At 46.2% G+C, this 25254-nt stretch overlaps 1 protein-coding gene across 2 annotated transcripts in view; it reads right to left on the reverse strand.

Moving 5' to 3' along the window:
• Positions 1 to 240: 240 nt before the first annotated feature.
• MICALL2 (MICAL like 2) overlaps positions 241 to 25254 on the reverse strand; it is a 45601-nt gene continuing 20587 nt past the window's right edge. The window contains exons 3-17 of one of the 2 annotated variants that reach the window (XM_083413476.1): positions 24480 to 24621; positions 23415 to 23593; positions 22704 to 22825; positions 20646 to 21320; positions 19595 to 19863; positions 18113 to 18191; positions 16807 to 16946; positions 14956 to 15108; positions 13083 to 13147; positions 11779 to 11902; positions 10077 to 10167; positions 8585 to 8658; positions 5924 to 6038; positions 3135 to 3181; positions 241 to 1729 (exon numbers count right to left, since the gene is read on the reverse strand). In XM_083413476.1, coding sequence (XP_083269602.1) covers positions 1650 to 1729; positions 3135 to 3181; positions 5924 to 6038; positions 8585 to 8658; positions 10077 to 10167; positions 11779 to 11902; positions 13083 to 13147; positions 14956 to 15108; positions 16807 to 16946; positions 18113 to 18191; positions 19595 to 19863; positions 20646 to 21320; positions 22704 to 22825; positions 23415 to 23593; positions 24480 to 24621 — 2355 coding nt within the window. In that variant the 3' untranslated portion in view covers positions 241 to 1649. Of the gene's footprint in view, positions 1730 to 3134; positions 3182 to 5923; positions 6039 to 8584; positions 8659 to 10076; positions 10168 to 11778; positions 11903 to 13082; positions 13148 to 14955; positions 15109 to 16806; positions 16947 to 18112; positions 18192 to 19594; positions 19867 to 20645; positions 21321 to 22703; positions 22826 to 23414; positions 23594 to 24479; positions 24622 to 25254 lie in introns of both variants that reach the window. The other variant, XM_083413475.1, reaches the window with a different exon arrangement.

Genomic DNA, 25254 nt, shown 5'->3' on the forward strand with positions numbered 1-25254 from the left:
TATCTCAAGCCATTTGCCCATGTGGCCATGCAACCAATCCATGCAGAATGTAGGCACCCTATATATAGAAATGAGCAAACCAGTGATATTTTAGGGAGCAGGCTAGCAGGCGGGGCCCGTGACTTACATCACAGGAGCCTACACAACACAAAACACTGTTGCTGTATGTAGGTTTTAATTTATTTGTTTTTTATCTTATATTTTGGAAATGTACATCCAGGGTTTTTTTTCCCCCTTGAATTTTTCGGGGGGGCCCAAGAGAGTGGCAGGCCCTAAGCTATAGCTTGTTTAGTTTATACGTAAATCCGGCACTGCCCCTGCCAGAGCTACAATTCCCAGAGTGTCTCCCTCTTCCCAAGGAAATCTTGGACTTGTAGTTCTGGGAAGGACTCCCAGCATCCTGAACAAACTACAACGCCCAGATTTCTTTGGGGGAAGCTTAAAAATTTAAGGGTCTATGACAGTGTTTTAAATGTATGGTGACCGTTGTTGAACCACTCTGGGAAATGTAGTTGGGGGGGGGCTCCTAAGAACTCTCAACACCCCTCAACAAACCCACAGCTCCCATAATCCTTCAGGGGAAGCCACGACTGTTTAAAGAGGTAAGATAGTGCTTTAAATGTGTGGTGTGAACCTGGCTCTGAGTGGTTTTGCAATCCTCCTGATTGTAGCCCTGTGAGGGGAATAGGCACCCTTAACAAACTACACTTCCCAGAATTCTTTGGGGGAGCCATATGGTTTCTGGCAGCTCTACATCCATGCCCAATTACAGTGGTACCTTGGTTCTCAAACACCTTGGTACTCAAACAACTTGGAACTCCAACACTGCAAACCCAGAAGTAAGCGCTCCAGTTTGCAAACTTAGTTTGGAAGCCAAATGTGCTCCATTTTGAGTGTTACGCTTCCGTTTTGAGTGCCACACTGAGGTCTGTCTGTTTTTGCTATGTATTTGGGTTTTGGTTTTTGCGGCTTTTTGGTTTTGTGACTGTGTGGAACCCAGTTCAGCTACTGATTGATTAATTGTGTGCCTGCAGTACATTGTTTATTGCTTTCATTTTATGAATCAATAGTCTCGTTAGATAGTAAAATTCATGTTAAATTGCTGTTTTAGGAGTTGTTTTTAAAAGTCTGGAACGGATTAATCCGTTCTGCATTACTTTCTTTGGGAAAGTGCGCCTTGGTTTTGGAATGCTTTGGTTTTGGAACGGACTTCCGGAACGGATTAAGATTGAGAACCAAGGCACCACTGTACTCTCTTGGTAGCAGAGGAGGAAGAAACTGGTCCTAAACAGAGTTCCTGAATTGCTCTAGGCTGGACTAGGATTCTCCAGAGAGACTAGTGTACAGAGAAACACCAGCCAATGATCACATTTGCTCTCCAAATGATGCCAATGAGTCCATCAAGTTGGCTTTCAAGGCCTGTTCAGTTTGCGGATCTGGACCAGGGACATTCCATCCCTGACTGTCCACTTTCCAGGTTTTGAATAAACCCCTTGTTCGATTCTTCAGCTTCCTTTTTTCTTCTTTCTTTTCTTTTTTTGGCCAAATGGCTTTTACTCTCCTAAAGCAGAAAACAGAAACGGAATGGCTACTCCATCACCAAAAGCAAACAGACTCTCCGTCTCTCCGAAGATACTTCACTCTTTTGCCTAGTTCTTTATCTTCAACATATGGAATAAGCCGAATTTCGTTTTCTTCTTTTCACTCTCCTGGGTGTTACGGGGCACATCTACAGAGGGCGATAAAAACAAGACAGTGGTACCTCGGGCTACAGATGCTTCAGGTTACAGACTCCCCTAACCCAGAAATAGTACCTCGGGTTAAGAACCTTGCTTCAGGATGAGAACAGAAATTGCATGATAGCGGCATGGCGGCAGCAGGAGGCCCATTAGCTAAAGTGGTGCTTCAGGTTAAGAACAGTTTCAAGTTAAGAACGGACCTCCAGAACAAATTAAGTTCTTAACCTGAGGTACCACTGTACACACCTTTGCATAACTGAACAAGAGTGCAGATGTGGTTGCAAGATTATGGAGTGTAAATGCAGGATTCCCAAGACTGGATTCCCAAGACTGGATTCCCAAGATCACCTGACTCGTCAGACCAGGAAGGTTGTTATCTATGGGAGGGACAAGCTGCAAGGCGCCTGCTACAACTCCCATCATCCCTGGCTGGGGGCTGATGGGAGTTGGAGTCCAACACCACCACATGGAGAACACCATCTGGGCTTCTATTGGTCTTGTTTCCTCCTAGGGCCCGAACTGACTCCAGCTGCAAAAGCTGAGGCTGCCAAACAGATTACAGTCATACCTCAGGTTACAGACGCTTCAGGTTGCACGTTTTTGGGTTACGGAAACGCCGAAACCCGGAAGTATCGGAACGGGTTACTTCTGGGTTTTGGTGATCTCACATGCGCAGATGTGCTAAATCGCGCTTTGCGCATGCACAGAAGTGTCAAATCGCAACCCGCGCATGCGCAGACGCGGCGCTGCGGGTTGCGAACGTACCTCCTGCATAGATCACGTTCGCAACCTGAGTGTCCACTGTTCATCCCTGGTTCCAACTTCGGGGAAGTTGTTGCAGGAAGTTTTTGCATCTTTTGGATCCCAAGATTTATATGGAGATCATTTAAGCAGGCTGTGTACCATTTGATGCTTTGTTTATTGGTCATGACTACTTTTGCTCTGTGTGTAGTTATGTGATACTATATATACAGTGGTGACTTGGGTTACATGCGCTTCAGGTTACATACGCTTCAGGTTACAGACTCCGCTAACCCAGAAATAGTGCTTCAGGTTAAGAACTTTGCTTCAGGATGAGAACAGAAATCGTGCTGTGGCGGCGCAGCAGCAGCAGGAGGCTCCATTAGCTAAAGCGGTGCTTCAGGTTAAGAACAGTTTCAGGTTAAGTATGGACCTCTGGAATGAATTAAGTACTTAACCCGAGGTACCACTGTCTATATGTTGTAAGCTGCGCCTTGAGCATGGTTTGACCTTTGGAAAGGCAGCGTGCAGATAAAATGACTGATTGATATTGCTTTAAATGTGTGTTGTGAATGTGGTCCAGATCTGACCCAGCACATCTGGTCTTATCCAAGGGCAAGGCTCCCCCCCCCCCCAAAAAAAGATCAGGCTTACCAAGCTTCTGGATCATGGCCGCTATCACTTCATCTTCTTCAATTTCCCTGAGGAAGGAAAGACAGACAGTTGAAAGGGGGGGGGGGGGAGAATGCACTCCAGATGGAGAAGGGAAAGGATTTGTTGAATCAGATAATTTGAACTAGAATACAAAAAAGGGAGGTGCGAGGAAGTCAAGGAAATAAGCTAATGAAAGATTTAGATATAAAATTTGGATGTGTGTTTTTGTTTTCTTTTTTCTTTTTTATGGTGTATTGTTGTATTGTATTGTTTTTTATTTTCGTTTTTTCCCCCTCTTGTTTATTGTTGATGTATTGTTTGTTGAATTCATGTATTGTTTTTCTTTACTGTTTTTCTTCTTATAATTATAAAATATCTAATAAACTTTATTTTTAAAAAAAGAGAATGCACTCCAGATGTTTCAGCAGCTGGAACGCTATGGAGAACAGTGCAACTTAGATAGATCATAGAATCATAGAATCATAGAGTTGGAAGAGACCACAAGGGCCATCGAGTCCAACCCCCTGCCAAGCAAGATGAGGACTCTTGGCTTCATAAAGGTCAGGAATGACCCTTGGCTCAGCTCAGCCAAGCCAGACCCTACCTTTCAAAGGAGCTGAGCGCATTCTACCCTTTCAGCTCCTTCCCTCTCCCCCGTTTCTATCAAGGAAGCCATCTCCTCAAAAAACTAATCAAGGAGGCAGGGGGCAAAGAGGAGGTTGCCTACCGCCTCTCTGCATGATTCCCTACAGCAGTCGTGCCTCTTTGCAATCAACTGTTGCCGGGATTGGCTAATTCTGCCATGTCTCTGTGGCCATCAGATCATTCTTCTATCGGAGGCACAGGATGATTTGTTTCCCAGAGGAGGCTGCCCGTTGTCATCCTGCAGGAGTTCCTGTTCTGCTCATTCGTCCAAAGAGGCGACTCAAGAAGACCCAGCAGGGACCCTCGCCTCCTCCCTGACACTCATTCGCAAGTCTTTTTCAATTGAAGCAAGCCCTTCGGTTTAACTCAGCAAAGTTTTGATTTGGTTCACAGAAAGTTTTTTGGGGGGGGGGCATCAGGGGAGAGAAATACCAGGCTGGCAATGCTGTCTCTTCCCCACCTGCGTAGTCAGCAAGTCCTTTCAGAGCTTGGAGCGAAAAGACCTGGACCGACAAGGAAACAGCAGCCAGAAACTAAGACGGTTCCTAATTACTCCAAAAGGCTTGCCAAGGAGCCGGACCCTATGAACCTCGATTGGCAGAAGGAGCCAGTAAAGACCCGCCGTGGGAGCTTGTTGGCCGTTCTCAGAAAACGCTGAGGCCAAAGAAGGCTTCCTCAATGCAGGGCCCTCTATTAAAAAGTCCTGCCTCCTTTTCCTGAAGGGGCTTCCTCTTGAGAAACAGGAAAACCAGGAACAGGGGGGCAAAAACTGAAAGAAGAGGCAGCCAGCCCAACTTGGCAGCCTTTTCCACTCCTACACAGGGAAGGGAGGAACCGACAGAGCCCTGAAACGCCAAGACTGGAGAGGATGGGAGGGGTCCGAGTTCAGCAGCAGAGCATCACCTTTGCATGTCAAAGGCCCCGAGTTCAGTTCCTGCCTTTTTACATGTGGGGAGGTATCTCCCTTAGGACTGGCCTGCACTGAGTCTTGGGGCCATATCTATCTCAGTTCTGTCTTCAGTGACTGGCAGTGCCCCTCCAGGGGTCTTCCACTGCCCCACCTGTCCTTAAGTCAACAACTTTTCTGGGCCAATAAAAGTCGGTTTCTGCAGCCGACACAGATTATGCAAACCAAGCCATGCATTCTTTGCATACCGTTTGCACTCTTTGCATACGGTTACGTTGCAGAACACGGATGGCCCAGCGCCGATCACCGGGATTCCCATTCTGTAATTTGTTACAGCCATTTGGAATTCCGATTCTGTCTTCTGCAGTATTAGCTATCCCTCTCAGTTTGGGGCCATCTGCAAATTTGATGATCATCCCCTTCATTCCTTACAAAGACGTTGATGTCAGGGGCCGTGCGGAGGAAGGCAGCACTGAGGGAAAATGGTGGGAGCCTCCCCCTCCCCTGATCAGGATCCTGAATCTTCCCAGGAGCAGAAGGGCAGTATAGATTTGGAACAGTGGTTTGAAGAGGAACATAGTTCAGAAGGCAGAAGCTGGGAAATACTGGATGGGGAACAGCTAGGAGAAGAGACACTGGGAGATAGAGGGTTAACAGATTCACTGTCTCTGGAAAGCATTCGTCCGCTCTCCCCAAGGTCAAGAAGGGCTGAGACAGTGGCTGAACAGAAAGCAGAGGGGACAAACTCAGATTACAAGACGTAGGAGTGATGTAGATTAAGGGGGTGTAATCCTTAAATGGGAGCACCACCATTCTAGGAGATGGGTTATTTGTTCTCTCACTGTGGTCGTTGAAGTTTCTAACTGGTAAGAAGACTCCTTTTCCTTTGTTCTGCTTATCTGCTGCCCGTAGATTAAGGGGGGTGTAATCCTTAACTGGGAGCACCGCCATTCTAGGAGATGGGTCCTTTGTTCTCTCGCTGTGATCGTTAAAGTTTCTAACTGGTAAGAAGGCTCCTTTCCCTTTGTTCTGCTTATCTGCTGCCGGGTGGGCAGCAGACAGGGAGAAAGCCGATTCCCTGAAGTCTGACAGTTGAACAACAACGGGTCCAGGACATAACCCTACAGTACCTCACGTGTCCTTTTTTTTCCAGGATGGTGAGGGATAGGCAACAGAGTCAAGGCAATGCACGACCACGACCTTCTCCCCACCCCCCGCCTGAAAGGCCTTTGCGTACCTGAGTCGGTCTTCATCCAGGTCCTCCACGATTTTATTCCGGTCGTTGACCGTGGCCACATACAATGCCAGCAGCTCCTCCTCGCGGGCCTTCTCCCTGGGCGTCTTCGAGAACTCTGAGCAACAGGGGGAAGAGAAAATGGGACAGGCCATTGCCATTAATTGGCTCACGAAATATCCACACAGCTGTGAGTGGGGCAGTGGCAGTGGGGGGGGGGCGGGGAGGTGGCTGGCAGGGCTTGCCAAGAGGGAAGGCATGCGAACATCCGTCCCCGTGTCCTGGATTCGAGTGGCGACAGTGACGGCAGGAGAACGGAAAAGAAAACTGACAGGATGAATGCGCCTTCTAATGGAGGATAAGCGAAAGGAACAGAATGAGATGAAGCCAGGAAGGAATGGAGGAAGACATGGGAGTACAGAGGAAGTCACGGACTGAGCGAGTCGGTCTTGCCCCTTATTCACCCAGTAGATCATGAGTGTCCGCTTGTTAGAGTTCCAGTCATGTTTTAAATGCATTTGCTGCTGCTGTGTTTGAACTTTAATATTTTTTTTTTACAGGAGGTGGACCTGCCCTGTCAGACCCTTAAATTTTGTTGTGAACCATCTGCTTCTTGCTGGCTGAGAGAATGGTTGTCTCCTGGAAGCACAGAAGTGTTGGATAATGGCAGATGAAGTTGATGGACTAGATGAATTGGTGGAAAAGACTGGCAAGATCCGAGACCAGGGAGAAGAGTCGGTGGAAGAAGACTGGGAAAAGTTTAAAGAATATTTATAGAAATATTGTAAAGTTAATGAATGTTAGAAGAACGTTGGAATGAAGTTATATGGCTTCAGTAGAAATGTTATAAGGAATTAAGTATAAATAGATTAATAGAGTATTAAAGGAAAACAAGGTTAAAATGTGTTAAGATAATTATAGGATAGAAAACAGGGGAAGATGGACAGGAAGTGGAATTAAGTATAAATAGATTAATTGAGCATTAAAGGTAAAAATATGGTTAGAATGTGTTAAGACAATTATAGGATAGAAAACAGAGGAAGATGGAAAGGAATTGCTGAAACAATTAATAGAAGTGGAATACAAAAAAGGAGGTGTGAGGAGGTCGAGGAAATAAGGGAAAGAAAGATAAGATGTTGAAATTGAAATTTTAAATGGTTTTTGTTTTGTTTTGTTTGTTTCTTTTATTATGTTTTTTTATATTGTATTGTATTGTATTGTATTGTATTGTATTGTATTGTATTGTATTGTATTGCATTGCATTGCATTGCATTGCATTGTATGTTTTTTCCTTTTTGGTCTTTTGCAGTGTTGTGTTTAATTTGTTGGAAACTTAATAAATATTATTTGAAATATATATATTTTTTACCTTATGTGTAAATCGCCTTGAGGCGGTGCTTTAGAAGGAGGTTAATAAATTAGTTGTAATAAATAATAATTTTATAATAAATTTATCACCTGTCCTTGACCCCAAGGTCCCAAGACATTATAACATGGGTAGGCAACCTAAGGCCCAGGGGCCGGATCCGGTCCAATCGCCTTCTCAATCCAGCCCGCAGACAGTCCGGGAATCAGCATGTTTTTACATGAGTGGAATGTGTCCTTTTATTTAAAATGCATCTCTGGGTTATTTGTGGGGCATATGAATTTGTTCATTTCCCCCAAAAAAATATAGTCTGGCCCCCCACAAGGTCTGAGGGACAGTGGACCTGGTGTTCCTGGCAAAATGTGCAGGCAACTTGTAGCTTCCATGACCCACCCTGCTCTCCATGTACGTATGTTTCGCCTGAGCTCTGTGAGTGCCGCTTTCATGTTTGAGGACCAGGACATTCGCAGGGAAACCAAAACACTTGCCTACAAAGCTATTGTACTACCAACCTTACTATATGCTTGTAAAACATGGACCACTTATGAACTCCATCTCCAACTCCTCAAAAGATCCCATCAATGTTCTGTGCGAAAAATCTTACATATCACTTGGGAAGACAGGTGAACTAATGCCTGTGTACTGAAAGAAGCAAAGATCACCAGTGTTGAAGCACTGATTCTTCAACATCAGCTTCGTTGGACTGGTCATGTTGTGCGGATGCCTGTTGATAGTCTTCCAAAGCAACTACTCTATTCTGAACTTAAAAATGGGAAGCGTAATGTTGGTGGTCAACAAAAGAGGTTTAAAGACTGTCTCAAGGCAAATCTATAAAAATGTAGAATAAATATCGACAGTTGGGAAAAACTGGCCTGCGAGTGCTCCAGTTTGAGAACAGCCTTTACCAAAGGTCTTGTGGGCTTTGAAGACACTCGAACTCAGAACGCAAGGGAGAAACGTGCTAAGAGGAAGGCACATTTGGCAAACCCTCACCGTGATCAACTCCCGCACGGAAACCTATGTCTCCACTGTGGAAGGACGTGTGGATCCAGAATTGACCTCCACAGTCACTTACGGACTCATTGTTAAGATTGTGTTGATGGAAGACAATTTTACTTGGCTACGAGTGATCGCCAAAGAAGAAGTATGTATGTATGTATGTATGTATGTATTTTTCACCTGCACAAAGTGAAAGCAGCACAAGACGCGAGTCACCTGTACTGAACCAGAGCAAAGGGAAAGGGGAGGGGAAAACACTTTCTTGAAAAAGAGTCTCCAGAGAAAGGCGGAGGACCAACCAGATTTGCTCATGAGGCTCCTTAGCTCGCTCTCAATGTCCCACTGCTTTTCCTCCAGCTTCTGCTGGTTCATCCTGCAAAGAAATGAAGGGGAGGAAGGTTAGCGAGAAATGATATCAAGCATCAAAACAACTTGGCCACGATCAGGAAATTTTGCCCATGGTATGACTATTTTCCACCTTCCCATTTCAACTCTCTGGCACCCGATCTGCGTCTCCTAGCATCCCCCTCAAGTTCTCCCCCTCCTCATTTGATCCTCACAGCAACCCTGTGAGGTGGGTTAGGCTGAGAGGTGGGTTAGCCCCCCAAAGTGAGTCCCTCCATGACTGATGGGAGGAGTTGAACCCTGGTCTCTTCGTGGTTCTAGCCCAACACTTAAGCCACTAACAGTACAACCAACGGCTCTTTAAACTTCTTTTTGTGCCTTCCATTGTGTGGTTTTTAATGTGCAATTGTTCAAAGCCACTCTGATCCTTCTTGTTTTCTTTTCTTTTTTCAGTGAAGAGCGCTATGCGAATACAGTTATAAACACATAAATAATCTGCCAGATTTGAAAAACCCAGCAGAGGGGAGGATATCAGCTGACAGGCCGAATACCATCGTTGCAGCCACTATCCCATCACCCCCCACCCTGTCCCTGCTGAGAAATGGGCAGGGACCTTAGCTGTGACCCTGTTAGAATTCCTCCTCCGTGATTGCAGTCATGGGATTGCTGTCTATCACATGATGGTGTATGTTTTGACTCCACAGAGTGGGAAGTGACGGAGACAGGATGTTTGTGTTATTGTGTTCCGTGAAGTGGGACTATTGTCCTTTGTTCTTTGCTGTCTGATGCTAGAGAGAGAGGGAGCCATGTTGCAGTGCTCCGTGTGTAAAGGTAAAGGTACCCCTGCCCGTACGGGCCAGTCTTGACAGACTCTAGGGTTGTGCGCCCATCTCACTCAAGAGGCCGAGGGCCAGCGCTGTCCGGAGACACTTCCAGGTCACGTGGCCAGCGTGACAAAGCTGCATCTGGCGAGCCAGCGCAGCACACGGAAACGCCGTTTACCTTCCCGCCGGTAAGCGGTCCCTATTTATCTACTTGCCCCCGGGGGTGCTTTCGAACTGCTAGGTTGGCAGGTGCTGGGACCGAGCAACGGGAGCGCACCCCGCCGCGGGGATTCGAACCGCCGACCTTTCGATCGGCAAGCCCTAGGCGCTGAGCCTTTTACCCACAGCGCCACCCGCGCTCCATGTGTGTTTATATGTAAATAAAGTAGATTAGCCAAAATGCTGAGTTGCTGATCCCTAAGTGTGCCGGTGTCGGTTGGCATCGGTTGCTGTGATGTTCGGGCAGAAGAAAGCTTTTGAAGCTCCTGAACGATCGACCAGGAGGGAGGGAACCTGCCAGCCGGGCATGTGTCTCTGCAGGGTCCTACCTGAGTGTAGGCTGAACTCCTGACAGCCCCCTGGGTGCCCCTCCACGATTCTGCAATTCTCCGGTTTCACTTACTTGTGCATCAGCTCAGACTCCCGCCGCAGCAGCAGCTGCTTCTCATGGATGAGCTTGAACCATTCCACCATCAGGGCATCCTCGCTCTCATCTGCACACACACAAGACCAAAGAAACCTCTGAGCTCTTTGCTTCGGAGGCTGCCAGAGGTTTGATAAACCCTGACTTCTGGGAATATAGAAATCTTAGAACTAAGCCAATTGGGGCTTGAATGGGGGACATCTTGACCCCGCCAAGCAAACCATGGGCAGTGTCCCGAAGGAGAAGCTTCAACGTTTCATATACAGTGCTGCCTTGGTTCTCAAACTTAATCCGTTCCGCAAGTCCGTTCCAAAACCAAAGCGTTCCAAAACCAAGGCACGCTTTCCCATAGAGAGTAATGCAAAATGGATTAATCCGTTCCAGACTTTTAAAAACAACCCCTAAAACAGCCATTGAGCATGAATTTTACTATCAAATGAGACCATTGATCCATAAAATGAAAGCAATAAACATTGTACAGCATTGTACAGGCTTATTCGGCTCCCTGCTCCTGATTTGCTCCGCTGCCGCGACCAGTCCCTTCAGCCAGCCAATAGGGCTGGCTGGTGGGCGGGGTTAGCTGCATTTAAGCAGCCGTGGCAGCACTCTGTCCCCAGTCTGTTCCTGCTCGCGTCGGATCTCCCGCCCTCCCTTTAGGTCAGTTTCTTCTGCGTATTGACCTTGCTATGGACTTCGGTTGGTTGCCTTGGCTGCCCAAGGGGCCTGGTAGGACTTTTTTTATCCATTTGGCAAATTGGAACCAGCCTCTTGGTTTTTTCGCCTACCTCGTAGCAATTCGTCACAACTTTCTGGTATTGGTGGTTAGGCATTGGAATATTTGTGCTGTGCTGCAGGATAGGGTATGCGCCATCATCTACCCCTCCTCTTTTGGGTATTCCGTTAAAGGAATCCGGAGGTCGTGGATCCTGTCCGATGCCCTGCTGGTGGCTAGGGCCATGGCACGACCCCCGGTGACATCATGGGGAAGCTTCCACTTGTATTTGCATCAACAAGCTCCTCCCATTGGTTGTCAACCCTGATATGACTCCTGTGGAGTCTTGTATTGCTGTTTTATCCAATGCCTAAGCCAATACTGTGGGACGTGGGTGGCGCTGTGGGTAAAAGCCTCAGCGCCTAGGGCTTGCCAATCGAAAGGTCGGCGGTTCGAATCCCCGCGGCGGGGTGCGCTCCCGTTGCTCGGTCCCAGCGCCTGCCAACCTAGCAGTTCGAAAGCACCCCCGGGGGCAAGTAGATAAATAGGGACCGCTTACTAGTGGGAAGGTAAACGGCGTTTCCGTGTGCGGCTCTGGCTCGCCAGAGCAGCGATGTCACGCTGGCCACGTGACCCGGAAGTGTCTCCGGACAGCGCTGGCCCCCGGCCTCTTGAGTGAGATGGGCGCACAAACCTAGAGTCTGTCAAGACTGGCCCATATGGGCAGGGGTACCTTTACCTTTACCTTTAAGCCAATACTACTCACATGCTGTAACCAATAAAGTTGTGGCCTAATTTTGCCCATTAACCAAAAATAATGTGTCTTTGTGTCGTATTATAATCCTATGTGGGTGGCGGGTCCTCAACTCACAACCAAGGTACCACTGTATCCCATACTAAGAATAACTAATCCCACAGCGGGGGACCGCAGTCGCCTCTCCGCCCCACAGACACCTGGACCAGCCTCACCTCCCTCGCAGTTCCTCAACTGCTTCTCCATCTCCACCCCTTTGAGCTCCAGCTTGTCCAAATCCTTCTCAATCTGCCGGACTTCCTTCTGGATTTCCTCCTCAGGGATATAGTCTGGGTGGCGCTGAAATGGGAAAAAAAATAGCCGTACTTTAGTAGGCACGTCATACGACAATATAATCATTACCGTTAAGGAGGGACCTTGGAGCACAATCATCCGGTTCTCTTCCTCCACATTATCCTCGCAGAATTACAGAGCTGTAAGGGACCCCCAAGGGAAATCTAGACCAACCCCACTGCAAGAATCACAGCTCAAGAATCCCTGGCAGTTGGCCACCTGTCCTGTGTTTGAAAATCTCCAGTAAAGGAGAGTCGGCCACCTTCTGTTCCGCACAACGACCCTGTGAGGTAGGTCGGGCTGAGAAACGGTACTGACGAAAGAAGAATGGCCGACAAAATTAATGGACTACGCAGAATTGGATAAAATGACAGGAAGGATTCCAAACCTGCGGGACCAGAGATTTACAGGAGATTGGAAGAAATAGATGAACTATTTGAAGAGCAACTGTAATCAACAAATTACGCTAGTAGGACTACAAGAAGTTTTGTAAGGAGAAATATATGAAATATTGCAAAGAGGAGAAAGAAGAGAGACATTAGTTATGATATTTAAATGTAATAGTGAAAGTAGGAAATGTAAATTAAGTGAAAAGATTGGAAAATTTTCAGATGGGATTGATGGAAGTCAAAAAAGTTGTACAGTGGTACCTTGCAAGACGAATGCCTCGCAAGACGAAAAACTCGCAAGACGAAAGAGTTTTTTGTTTTTTGAGTTGCTTTGCAAGACGAATTTCCCTATGGGCTTGCTTTGCAAGACGAAAACGTCTCGCGCCTTTTTCTTAAAACCATCAATGCATTTCCTATGGGAAACCGTGCTTCGCAAGATGAAAAATTCACAAGACGAAAAAACTCGCAGAATGAATTAATTTCGTCTTGCGAGGCACCACTGCATAAGATATAAAAGTATGTTTAGCAATTGTTGAAAATGATATGTTAAAAAACTAATATTAGAGAAAGAGAGAGAGAGAAGCAGAATATTGGCCCACAGCAGTGGCCTCGAGCAAATCTGAGCCTCTTCACCCCTAACATCAGGGATGGGATGACCTGCTGATAGACTCCATCACCCATGACCGCTGGCCATGGCGGCAGGTGCTGATGGGATTCAGAGTCCCACTGCTCCTGGATGAGGTCTAGAGGCCTCCCCATCCCTGCACAAAACTGCCTTTCTTCACTCCTGGCCATACCTTTGAGGGAGACAGGACTTGACCAGTCGGAGACTTCTGGAGGACTCTAGGAGGAGACGGCCTCACTGGGAAGAGAGGAAAAAGGAAAGCCTCTTAGATGAACGGGCAGCACCACCCAGTTCATGTCTACTCAGAAGCAAGACCCACCACGTTCGATAGGGCTTGCTACCAGGTAAGGAAATGCAGAACTGCAGGGCTATACAATGGTATCTTGGTTCTCAAACTTAATCCGTTCCGGAAGTCTGTTCCAAAACCAAGGCGTGCTTTCCCATAGAAAGTAATGCAAAACGGATGAATCCATTCCAGTTTTTAAAACAACCCCTAAAGCAGCAATTTACCATGAATTTTATTATGAATTAAAAAAATTTCTTCCCTACACTGATGATAGTCATTGTTTGGATGGGGGGCTTTTATCCATTTCTGCAGTCACACAATCAATCCATCAGTAGCTGAATTGGGTTCCACACAGTCACAAAAACAAATGAACTGAAAAAGCCTCAAAAACACAAAATAAATGGCAAAAACAAAAGCGCCAAACTTGATCTGTTCCAGAAGCCTGTCTGACTTCCAAAATGTTTGAAAACCAAGGTGCAGCTTTTGTTTGGTGCAGGCACCCCAGAAACAATAGCCGACAGCCACATCAGAAGTTCGGCTTCCGAAAAATGTTTGAAAACTGCAACTTCCAGGTTTTCGGCATTTGAGAACCAAGGCGTTTGAGAACCAAGGTATCTCAGTTAGCATGCAGAGGGTCCAATCTTTGGAGTCTCTTGGTAAGGCTGAGAAAGACTCCACTGGCCCCAAGTGTCAGTTTGCATTTCTTAGTACAGAAAGTATTGATCTGATGTGTAGAGATCTTTCCTATTCTACTTAATTCAAGAGGGTTCTGGAAGCCTCTCTGTGTGAAAGAAACAAGCAGAAGGTTCCTGATGTTTGAGTTATTCCTTCAGAGAAGCTGAGTACAGCTGGTTTAAACTGGTCCTGTCTTTCTGTCAAGGTCATGCTGACTATAAAAGGCCAGAACGAGCCTGGGTTTCACTTTCTCTTTCTATCTCTTTGTTCCTTTTGGTGTGGTGTTCTGTATACAGTGGTGCCTCGCAAGATGAAATTAATTCGTCTGCGAGTTTTTTCGTTCTACGAGTTTTTTCGTCTTGCGAAGCACCAATGTGTATTGACGGTTTCCCATAGGAATGCATTGGCGGTTTTTAAAAAAAGGCGCAAGACGTTTCGTCTTGCAAAGCAAGCCCATAGGGAAATCCGTCTTGCGAAGCAGCTCAGAAAACGAAAAACTCTTTCGTCTTGCGAGTTTTTCGTCTTCCGAGGCATTCGTCTTGCGGGGCACCACTGTATAGTGTTAGGGTTTAGACTTATTATAAATTATTGTAAGTTTAAGTTATGTCTGGATTTCTTACGGACAGTGCCAGTCCTGAATGTATTGGATTTGTGACTATTATGCTCATTTGCCTTTAGTAGCAGTAAAGCTCTGTTGGATGAAATATTAATATTAATATTAATAACATCATAATAATAATTTTATTATTTATACCCCGCTCATCTGACTGGGTTTCCCCAGCCACTCTGGGCGGCTCCCAACAGAACATTAAAAGAGAATAAAACTTCAAACATTAAAAACCTCCCTAAATTGCCTCTGATCTATTTTTGGGGAATCTGGCAACATGTTAAAGTTGTTTTTCTGCTAACTATACATTGGAATCTACTCTGGATCAATACCGAGTAGAATTCCATGACACCAAGGGCCATATAAAGGAGTCCTGGAGACGACATTTGGGCCGCAGGTCAGAGGTTCTCCACAGCGATGATAAACCGTGGCTTAGCATGACACACAAGCCAGTCCAGCGAGGAGGCAGAAACCTACCGGGCGCAACAGCCTTCCTGGAGGGGCTCAGCCCCTCAGCCTTCTGGGTTGTGGCAATATCTTCCCACTGCTGCTTGGGGGACCTCCAGCCACTGGAAATATCCACGGGAGGCACCAGCAGTTTTTTCTTTGGGGGCTGATCAGCTGATGAAGCTGCAGTGAAAAAATATATACAGTCGTACCTCCGCTTACGTATCCCTCCGCTTATGTAAACTTTGGGATACGTGAGCGGCAAACCCAGAAGTATTTTTTCAGTCCGTAAGACGCACCTAGTTTTTAGAGGAGGAAAACAAGAAAAAAAATATTCTGAACGAAACAGTGGATGTATGATTTTTGTGGTTCATGCTGTGGCCACAGACATGTGATTTGACAGTGAGTTTGGGGTAGCCCAATGCAAAAATCCTGAGATTCCATGTGGATCCGTGCTTTGTAACCACGAAAAAGTAGGTGTGTGATTTTTTTGGTGCAGGCTGTAGCCATGAACATGCTATGTGATCTGATGGTAATTTGGGGTGACCCAATGCAAAAATCCTGAGGATCCATGGGCTTTTACCTCCCCCCTCCCAGGCAGCCTCCTTTATCTCTAGAGTCCCTTATCTCCCTCCTGATCGCTTGCCGATCAGCTGCTCAGCAGCTTTGTTTCAACACCCCCTTCCCTCTTTCTTAAAAAAAAGCCACAAAATCTGCTTTTCACCCCTGGGCAATTGGGCTCCAGGGACCACGCATTCGCTCCATAAGACGCACAGACATTTCCCCTTACTTTTTAGGAGGAAAAAAATGTGTCTTTTGGAGCAGAAAAATACGGTATATTTCCGGGTTTTTGCCGCACGCTCATGCACAGAAGTGGTAGACCTGCAGGAAATGGGCTCCTCTGAAGACATCTTGAAAAACCATTTGCTCAATGAGTTTTTCAAGCCTGCTTCCCGTGTGGAAATCCCACCTCCTAAAAAATCTTGCCCATTTGCCCATTCAACCTAAGGTTTACATATTTTGAGGAACTCAAACACCACCCTTCAAAAGCTTTCTCAGGGTGACTTCCAAAAGTTAAGAACACAACAGAATTAAAACAAATAGACAAGCATAACATGGGCTGTTGTTTTTTCTTTAAAAATAACTATCCCAAACCCGGAGGGGGCGGGGGACATGAAGGAAGAAAAACAGGCACAACACAGCTTAATTCTGCCAAGAGTTACCTCTGAGACTCCGACCACACAAATTCTCCACTACACACAAACTGGTAGCACCCAAGGCTACTGCAGCAAACCAGTTCTTCCATCTTTTATGAAGCTGAATGTCTAAAATATGGAGCTGATCAATTTAAGCATCCTTAGATGCTGCTGGTTGGCTGGTCCAATATTTCTAAGTGTAACGTTCTGTCCAGCAGATGACTGGTGAGCCATGAAATTGCTTCAGATGAAAGAAAATGCTTATTCACGCAGTGCATTGTTAGGCTGTGGAACTCCCTGCCACTAACTGGGATAGCTTTGAAAGAGGATTAGGCAAATGGACACCACAGGAGGAGAAAGGGCTCTTGTGATCGAATCCTGCTTGAGGGTTTTCTGTAGGCACTGGGTTGGCCACTGTGAAAACAAGATGGCAGACCAGATGGGCCACTGATCCAGCAAATTCTCCTTATGTTCTTAAATCTGCATTAGCACAAAGTGCCCAGGGACACATTTTTTGTGGGGGGATCTGGGCTTTCTACAGGGACAAACCCCCCATTTTTAGGTTTTTTGATAGCCTCAATGAGGACTGGATACTTGCTGAGGCGGTTCAAATCACAGTTTCTATGTCGAATTCTATACAAACTGCCCTGCTGCTGCACTTATTGCCTTTACAATGCTATCATACCAGTTTCCTGATTCAACGGAGAGGTTGTTGAATGAGCTGGTTTTTTGTCTTTCTGCCCCGGACTCGGAGTTATGTCAACAGCTGCCTTGTGAACATCTGCAGGCTTGTGAGCGGTTCTGGGGTCACCGTGGCCAGGGACTCTGCAAAAGGAGGGAAGCAAGCATTGAGAGAAGGAGCCCAAAGTCCTCTAAACCCAACAACCCTAAAAGGGCTTTTAACAGAGCTGTTTATATCCTGTGCTAGACAAATAATGCAAGCCCTGCTCTAATACAAACCAACTTTCCATGTGCTGCCATCTGCCTTATTGCAGGGCAGATTCGAGCGTAAACCATACGTGGAACCAGTCTGTCCCTGCGGCTTGATGGAGGTAGAAATTGTCTCTCATGTCTTGTTACGCTGCTATTTCTAAGGAGATATATGCTTGGTATTTATGACCCCTGTTATACAAAAATCTCCAAATGGTTCCGAATTTCAATGTCTAAAACTCCTGGACAAGGATCTAGAGATCACGCTAAGGGTGGCCAAATTCTGTGCGACTGCCATAAAACTTAGGGAACAAGCTGATTAAGGTTTTAAATGACAATTTTAGGTTATACAGTGGTACCTCGCAAGACGAATGCCTTGCAAGACGGAAAACTCGCAAGACGAAAGAGTTTTTCGTTTTTTGAGTTGCTTCGCAAGACGAATTTCCCTATGGGCTTGCTTCGCAAGACGAAAACGTCTTGCGCATTCGTCAATGCATTCCTATGGGAAACCGTCAATGCATTTCCTATGGGAAACCGTGCTTCGCAAGACGAAAAATTCACAAGATGAAAAAACTCGCAGAACGAATTAATTTCGTCTTGCGAGGCACCACGGTATTTTAGTGATGAAGATTTAATATATCTTTTTAACTGCCGCTATATCTGTATTGTCTCTGTTATACCCAATTGCAATTCAATGCATTCCTGTTGTGTTTCATGATTTTCCTGATATCGTAAGTGAGCCAGAACTGGTCTGTGACCGTAATAATAAAATTCATTCAACCAACCAACTTTCCATGCCAATAAAAGCAGAATTTTACCCATGCAATTTACGCAGACTAAGTCGTGCATACATTTCCTCAATTTTCACAATTTATTCAGCAGGACATTGAAGCTCCAAACCTGATTGCTGGGATATTCCATCCTGGTTGCTCGACCAATTGTTTTGCCATATATCGCCTATGGCACACTTTTGTTGTGTGTGTCCGCCGTTGTGTGTGTCCACAAACACAACCTTATGTTCTCCGCCCAACCGAAATCCCCTCTTCTCCTGCCCTACTCACCTGTTTGCCACCGGCTTCAGCAGAGATCTCCAGTCCGCTGGCATTTCTGATTTCTCTTCTGCAACGCTTGCAGCTCCCACTGGAGAAAGAATTCATCCACGAATGAGACTATAAGAAGGCAGGTTACCAGATTTTTTTCAATGAATCTGAGTAGCAACAGGGAGTCAGTAGTGGGGATGGTGAGGCCCTCGTATCTACGGGACCGCCTCTCCTGGTATGCCCCGCAGAGGACTTTGAGGTCCATGAATAACCATAGTTTAGAGGTTCCAGGTCTTAAGGAAGTCAGACTATGCTCCACCAGGGCCAGGGCCTTCTCAGTGATGGCTCCAACCTGGAATGATCTGTCCCATGAGACTAGGGCCCTGCAGGATTTAACTCATCAGGCCTGTAAGACAGAGCTATTAAGCCTGGCCTTTAATTTGAATTCACCCTTTTATTTCCCTTCTCTTCCTTCCCCCTCCCCTTTTATGAAGATCACCCGCTCTGAGACCCCACAGCTAATTCTCCCCTGGCCTCCTCGCTGGCCCAAGTAGGACCAATTCAGCCAGCTAGCCCTGGGGATTATCTAATTAAGTTTGAGAACCAAGGCACCACTGTACTCTTAATCTCAGGATTATGAGTTCAAGACCCATGTTGGGCAAAACAATCCTGCATTGCAGGGGGCTGGACTAGACCCATGTGGTCCCTTCCAATTCTACAATTCAGTGATTCTATTATTCAACCTGTTCCGCATTAATAAGAAGTTTCATTTAGTGTGGCAGCATCTACACTGTGGAACTCCCTGCCTATTGACCTCAAGCAGGTGCCTTCACTGTATTCTTTTAAGCACCTGCTAAAAGCATTCTTATTTAAGCAAGCTTACCAGGATGCTTAGGGACGCGGGTGGCGCTGTGGGTTAAACCACAGAGCCTAGGGCTTGCCGATCAGAAGGTTGGCGGTTCGAATCCCCGCAATGGGGTGAGCTCCCGTTGCTCGGTCCCTGCTCCTGCCCACCTAGCAGTTCGAAAGCATGTCAAAGTACAAGTAGATAAATAGGTACCACTCTGGCGGGAAGGTAAACGGCGTTTCCGTGCGCTGCTCTGGTTCGCCAGAAGCGGCTTAAGTCATGCTGGCCACATGACCCGGAAGCTGTACACTGGCTCCCTCGGCCAATAAAGCAAGATGAGTGCCGCAACCCCAGAGTCGGTCACGACTGGACCTAATGGTCAGGGGTCCCTTTACCCCTTTATCCCTTACCCCTTTTACCAGGATGCTTAGAAAGCCTGGTAAGAATTTCAATCTGTTTTAGTTTGTTGACGTTTTGTACGTTTTAAAGTATTGTTGTAAATGTTTCTCAGCTTCATTGCTTTATCTTTTTTCCTGAACTGCTTTGAGGCTGGTTAGTTGGTTTACAATCAAGCGATGTATGAATTTCATGAAATGAATAAATAAAGGAACAAAAAGGCAATGCGATAAGTAAATAAAGCAAGGGCTACTTTTTACCTTTGGAGACCTTAACGTCCAGTTTATGCCCAGAATCAGCAGCAGGTCTGCTGGGGGGCTGATCCTTGAGCCTGCTCTGGGGGGCCACCCCGACGCCCGCTTTGCCACCCAGATCCTTGGGCGAACGTTCAAGGGCGGGTGAAAGCGCCCGGGGTCCTTTCCGTGGATCTTCCGTGGCAGCTGGCATGCTGACAGGCCTGGAAGGCTTCCAGTCCGAGATGCTTTTTGTCTCGATATGCTGTGTGCCAGAGGTGGCTGGAGATGGCTTGCTGCTATGGGCAAGAGGAGGAGATTAGCCGTTTGGCCAGTGGGATGGACAACGGACAACATCCAGCTGACCACCAACCCCTCCCAGGGCTAATAATAATATAATAATGATTTATTATTTATACCCCACCCATCTAGCTGGGTTTCCCCAGCCACTCTGGGCAGCTTCCAACAAAAGATTTAAAATACATTAAAACATCAGTCATTAAAAACGTCCCTAAACAGGGCTGCCTTCAGATGTCGTCTAAACGTTAGATAGTCGTGTATTTCCTTGACATCTGCTGGGAGGGCATTCCACAGGTTGGGAGCCACCATCGAGAAGGCCCTCTGCCTGGTTCCCTGTAACCTCACTTCTTGCAGTGAGGGAACTGCCAGAAGGTCCTTGGAGCTGGACCTCAGTGTCTGGGCCGAACGATGGGTGTGGAGACGCTCCTTCAGGTATACTGGACCAAGGCCGTTTACGGCTTTCAAGGTCAGCACCAACACTTGGAATTGTGCTTCGGAAACATACTGAGAGCCATTGTAGGTCTTTCAAGACCAGTGTTATGTGGTCTCGGCAGCCACTCCCAGTCACCAGTCTAGCTGCGGAGAATTATTAGTTAAGGATAATTAAAGGTAATAGAAAATTAAGAAATGCATAATAAGGGATAAAAGAACAGAAAATCATCAGAGGTGTTGACGGAAGTCTACAAATATTGTATAAGATGAGAAGTTATGTTGCATGAATGTTGGAATTAATATATTAAAAAATCAATAAAAATGTATTTTTAAAAAATGCACTTACATGCTGGATGCCGCCGAGCTGTGCGAATCGCTGCCAAAACCACTAGTCCTGTTGGAGGAAGGCTGGAACCCCGGCAAAGCTTGCATCAGGACATTCCGTGCTCTGTCCTTCTCGCCGACATCCAGACCGGTCCCTGATGTGTGGGTGCCAGAAAAGGATGCTCTCCCAGAGACCCGAGGAGGGTTCAGAAGAGAGCCTTGGTTTTTAAGCGGCTCCGTTTTGCTCGGAGGAAGTCCCGAGCTCCCGGATCCGGCCTGGAAGAATTTCTCCCGAGCCTGCTGTGTTTTGGCAGACGATGGTGTCCAGCGCGGTGGGGAAGGAGAAGGACTGGAAACGGCTAGAGAATCCGGTTTCCCCCCGGTAAGGTCTGACCAGTGCAAACTTGAGCTTGCGGACGCAGAGCTGCCTTTGTAATTCCCAGGTGGCTCAGAAGCTGCCGATTTAACAGCACCGCTCATTTTCACGGACGGCGTCTTGGATTCGAGTCCCTTCAAGTAGTTCTGTGCAGCAGAGGCAGGAGCGGAAGGTTTATCCTCACTGGGGAAAGCCCTCGCGCTAGAGGACAAGGAATCCCGGAGGGGCGTCGGTTGCTCGTGCCGGGTACAGACAAAAGTGCCGGCATGGCTCCCAGCTTTGTAGTTTCCCGACTGCAGGGTGCTAGAGCACTCTTTGCACCTGGGGAGGAAAAGGGCAGCATTACAAGAACAAATATCTCCTGCCAGAAATAGAATGATCCTTGTAAAACAACAAATAAAGAAGAATGGAAATCTTTTACAATGTACTTAAAGAAACAACAAAATGAACTGGACTCCTTGGCAGGTTTTGAATAAACCTACACAATTTTTTTACTGGTAACATATTGATAGATGAATTAAGGATCTTTACAATTTTATAATATGCAGAGAAGAATACCGTATTTTTCGCCCCATAGGACGCACTTTTTGCCCTCCAAAAATGAAGGGGAAATGTGTGCGCGTCCTATGGGGCGAGTGCAGGCTTTCGCTGAAGCCTGGAGAGCGAGAGGGGTCAGTGCGCACTCTGGGCGGCATTCAACAAAATATTAAAATACAGTAATGCACCAAATAGTAAAAGCTTCCCTAAACAGGGCTGCCTTCAGATGTCTTCTAATGGCAAGTTAAACTGATGGACTATGTTGAGATGGCGAAAATGACTGGAAAAATCAGAAATCAGGAAGACCAAGACTATAATAAAGACTGGAAGAAATTTATATTGTACTTGGAAGACCACTGTAAACAGCTGAGCTCTTTAACAGGGCTTAAATAACAGTTGTGAGTTAACAGAGACTTAAGATATAAATGTTAAATGGAATAAATGGAAGGCATAAATATGCACCAGGAAATGTTATATGGGGAAGCCATGGAAGGATGCAGGGAGGTCTAAGGGTACAAAGGGAATCTTGTATCTGTTTTTTCTTTTGTTAATTATATTCGATTGAGAATATTTTTTAAAAAAATTGGAAAACTTAATAAAATTTTCTTTCAAAAAACAACCCAAACACAGCAGCAGCACGCAACCAGAAAGAAGAGGAACGCCAAGAAGACTGGAAGAAATTTAAAGACTATTTGAATAAATATTGTAATATTAAAGATATGTAACCACTTGAAAGAATTAAATAGGCCTAGGACTAAATTAGGATTAAATAAATAAATAAGAAAATGTACGATAAGAAAAGTTTGGAAATATGATTATGGCTGTGATATGGTTTTATGAAATAATGATATTGGAAACTACTATATATAATTACTAAGAAATTCAGATGGAAGAGATTAGAGGAAGTCAAGTAATATGTTTATGAAGATGGGTTTTAATTAATTAATTAAGTTTTAGTTTATGTGGTGATTTGATGTATTTTATGTTTCATATTCTCTTTTCTTTTTTTCTTTTATTGTTTACTCTCTCTTTTGTTATATTTTTGTATGAAAAATATTAAATATTATTGTGAAACAAACAAACAAACAAACACAGCAGCAGCAACAACAGCAGCAGCAACAATCCAAACAGAGAAAAGGTGGAAAGAGTGCCACACATGAACCGTACCTGAAGCAGTTCCTGTGATAAAGCTTCCCTTCCACCAGGAGGCGCTGTACCAGGTGGACGTGGTTTCCGCAGGTGGCGCAGTTGCTGCTTCGCACGTTGCTTCTCTCTGCTAAGACACGCCTCTGGGGGAGAAAAAGGCAAGAGAGAAGTGAACCTGAGACCCGACTCAAAGGGTCCATTTGATCCCGCCTCCCGTTTTGCGCCGCAGCCAATCAGGTGCCTCCAGGAAGCGGACAAGCCACTGCTTTCCAGAGATACATTGCCCCTAGATGTGGAAGTTCCATTCTTGGCTAGGTAAAGGGACCCCTGACCATTAGGTCCAGTCGTGGCCGACTCTGGGGTTGCAGCTCTTATCTCGTTTTATTGGCCGAGGGAGCCGGCGTACAGCTTCCGGGTCAAGTGGCCAGAATGACTAAGCCGCTTCTGGCAAACCAGAGCAGCACACGGAAACGCTGTTGACCTTCCCGCCGGAGTGGTACCTATTGATCTACTTGCACTTTGACGTGCTTTCAAACTGCTAGGTGGGCAGGAGCAGTGACCAAGCAACGGGAGCTCACCCCGTCGCGGAGATTCGAACTGCCGACCTTCTGATCGGCAAGTCCTATGCTCCGTGGTTTAACCCACAGCGCCACCCACATCACATCCAATTGTTGTCGACAGGCTCCCTGCCCCTCTGTTTAGCTTCTAGGACAAAAGATGGCGGATCCGTACCGCCGCCACCGGTGAGTTCTCCTTCGCCAGATTGCGAGAGGCTGAAACGGCCTTGGGCTCGGATGGCGGCAGGACTCGCGGGGGCTTGCTGGGGGCCGCCGGTTCAGAAACAACCTTCTTCCCCATCGGCTCCTCGCTGGGTGCGGTAGAAGAGCGTTTTATGCCAGACATTCCTCCAACTGTTGGGAAAGGAAGACAAAAAAAGTCTCAGGAAGGAAGCAGGAAGCAGGACTGACCTAAGGTGGTTACTCTGAGCCTTATATTTCCCTCCCCTTATGGTTCTGATGAGGCTGCATTTTAAATTGCATTTTAACCTGTATTTTAAATCCCCCCCTATTATGTTTTTACTGTAATTTTACTGTTGTTAGCCACCCTGAGCCTGGCTCTTGCCAGGGAGGGCGGGGTATAATAATAATAATAATAATAATAATAATAATAATAATAATTATTATTATTATTATTATTATTATTATTATTATAGATCAATGCCCTAAACTGAAAAAACGTCAGCCGAAAACTAATTGGATCTAATAAGCGGAGGACTGCAGTCTTTCAGTGTAACACAACCTCCTTTGTCATCCTGGTAGACCTCCAAATGTTTTGGAGAGCAACTCCCATCAACCCCAGTTTGGGGAAGACTGGCTTAATGGATCTCACTGGGCTGTCAGGGGAATAAGTGAATACCACATTCCCCCAATACTTTTAAAGTACAATGGATACCACTTTAAATCATCATGGCTTCCCCCAAAGAACCCTGGGGGCTGTAGTTTGTTGAGGGTGCCAAACGAGACCCCCTGTTTCCCCTCATGGAGCTACAGTTTCCAGAGTTCACTGGGAAGAGGGGTCAATGGTTAAACCACTCTGGAAAATACAGTTCTGTGAGGGAAAACGGGTTTCCTAACACCCAACCATGAGTAACACAGCGATTGAAAGCGGTCACTTCCATCTAGTTGCTAGAACCTTTCTTTTTTTCTTCTTTTTTTCTTTTTTGAAGCGTTCAAAGGATCTATTTTCAGACGAAAGCTCTGCAGGAGAAAAGGAAGGGGTTAGGGAAAAATTACTTACTTGGCGACCGTCCGTGGAAATAGTTATAATATTGGGAGACGTAGGTGAGGATGCTTAGTCTGTCGGGCACTTTGAGAGCGACCATGTCCTCAGCGTCCAACAAGGCCGGGATGCCCAGTTCCATTTCGGCCACTTTGAAAGCCTATCATTCGCAAACAGAGGAGTTAAGGAGACCTGATGGTTGCTTTGTTTTGAAATCCCAAACCAATGAGAGGCAAGGCCAAGCCACGGTTTACAAAGCTGAACTATGGTTTGCTACAAGATAACAACAACAACAATTTATTATTTATAACCCACCCATCTGGCTGTTTCCCCAGCCAATCAAGTGTTAAAAACAGTACAGCGTTAAATATTAAAAACTTCCCTGAACAGGGCTGCATTCAGATGTCTTTTAAAGATGAGATAGCTCCTTATTTCCTTCACATCTGAAGGGAGGGTGTTCCACAAGGCGGGCACCACTACTGAGAAGGCCCTCTGCCTAACTTCTCACAGTGATGGAACCACCAGAAGGCCCTCGGCGCTGGACCTCAGTGTCCAGGCTGAACGATGGGGGTGGAGACGATCTAAAGCAGAGCTCCAAAACTTCGGTCACCAGCTTTTTTGGACTACAGTTCCCATCATCCCTGACCACTGATCCTGCTGATGGGAGTTGTAGTCCAAAAACAGCTGGAGATCCAAGTTCAGAAACCCTGGTCGAAAGCAAGACTCGATTCAGGAGGGCCAGAAACACTCCAGCAACTTAAGAGGGGCTGTCCAGGGTCTCTGGCAAGGGGTC

This window comes from Podarcis tiliguerta (assembly GCF_965153285.1).
Source record: "Podarcis tiliguerta genome assembly, chromosome: 14".
In the NCBI taxonomy this organism is placed as follows: domain Eukaryota; kingdom Metazoa; phylum Chordata; class Lepidosauria; order Squamata; family Lacertidae; genus Podarcis; species Podarcis tiliguerta.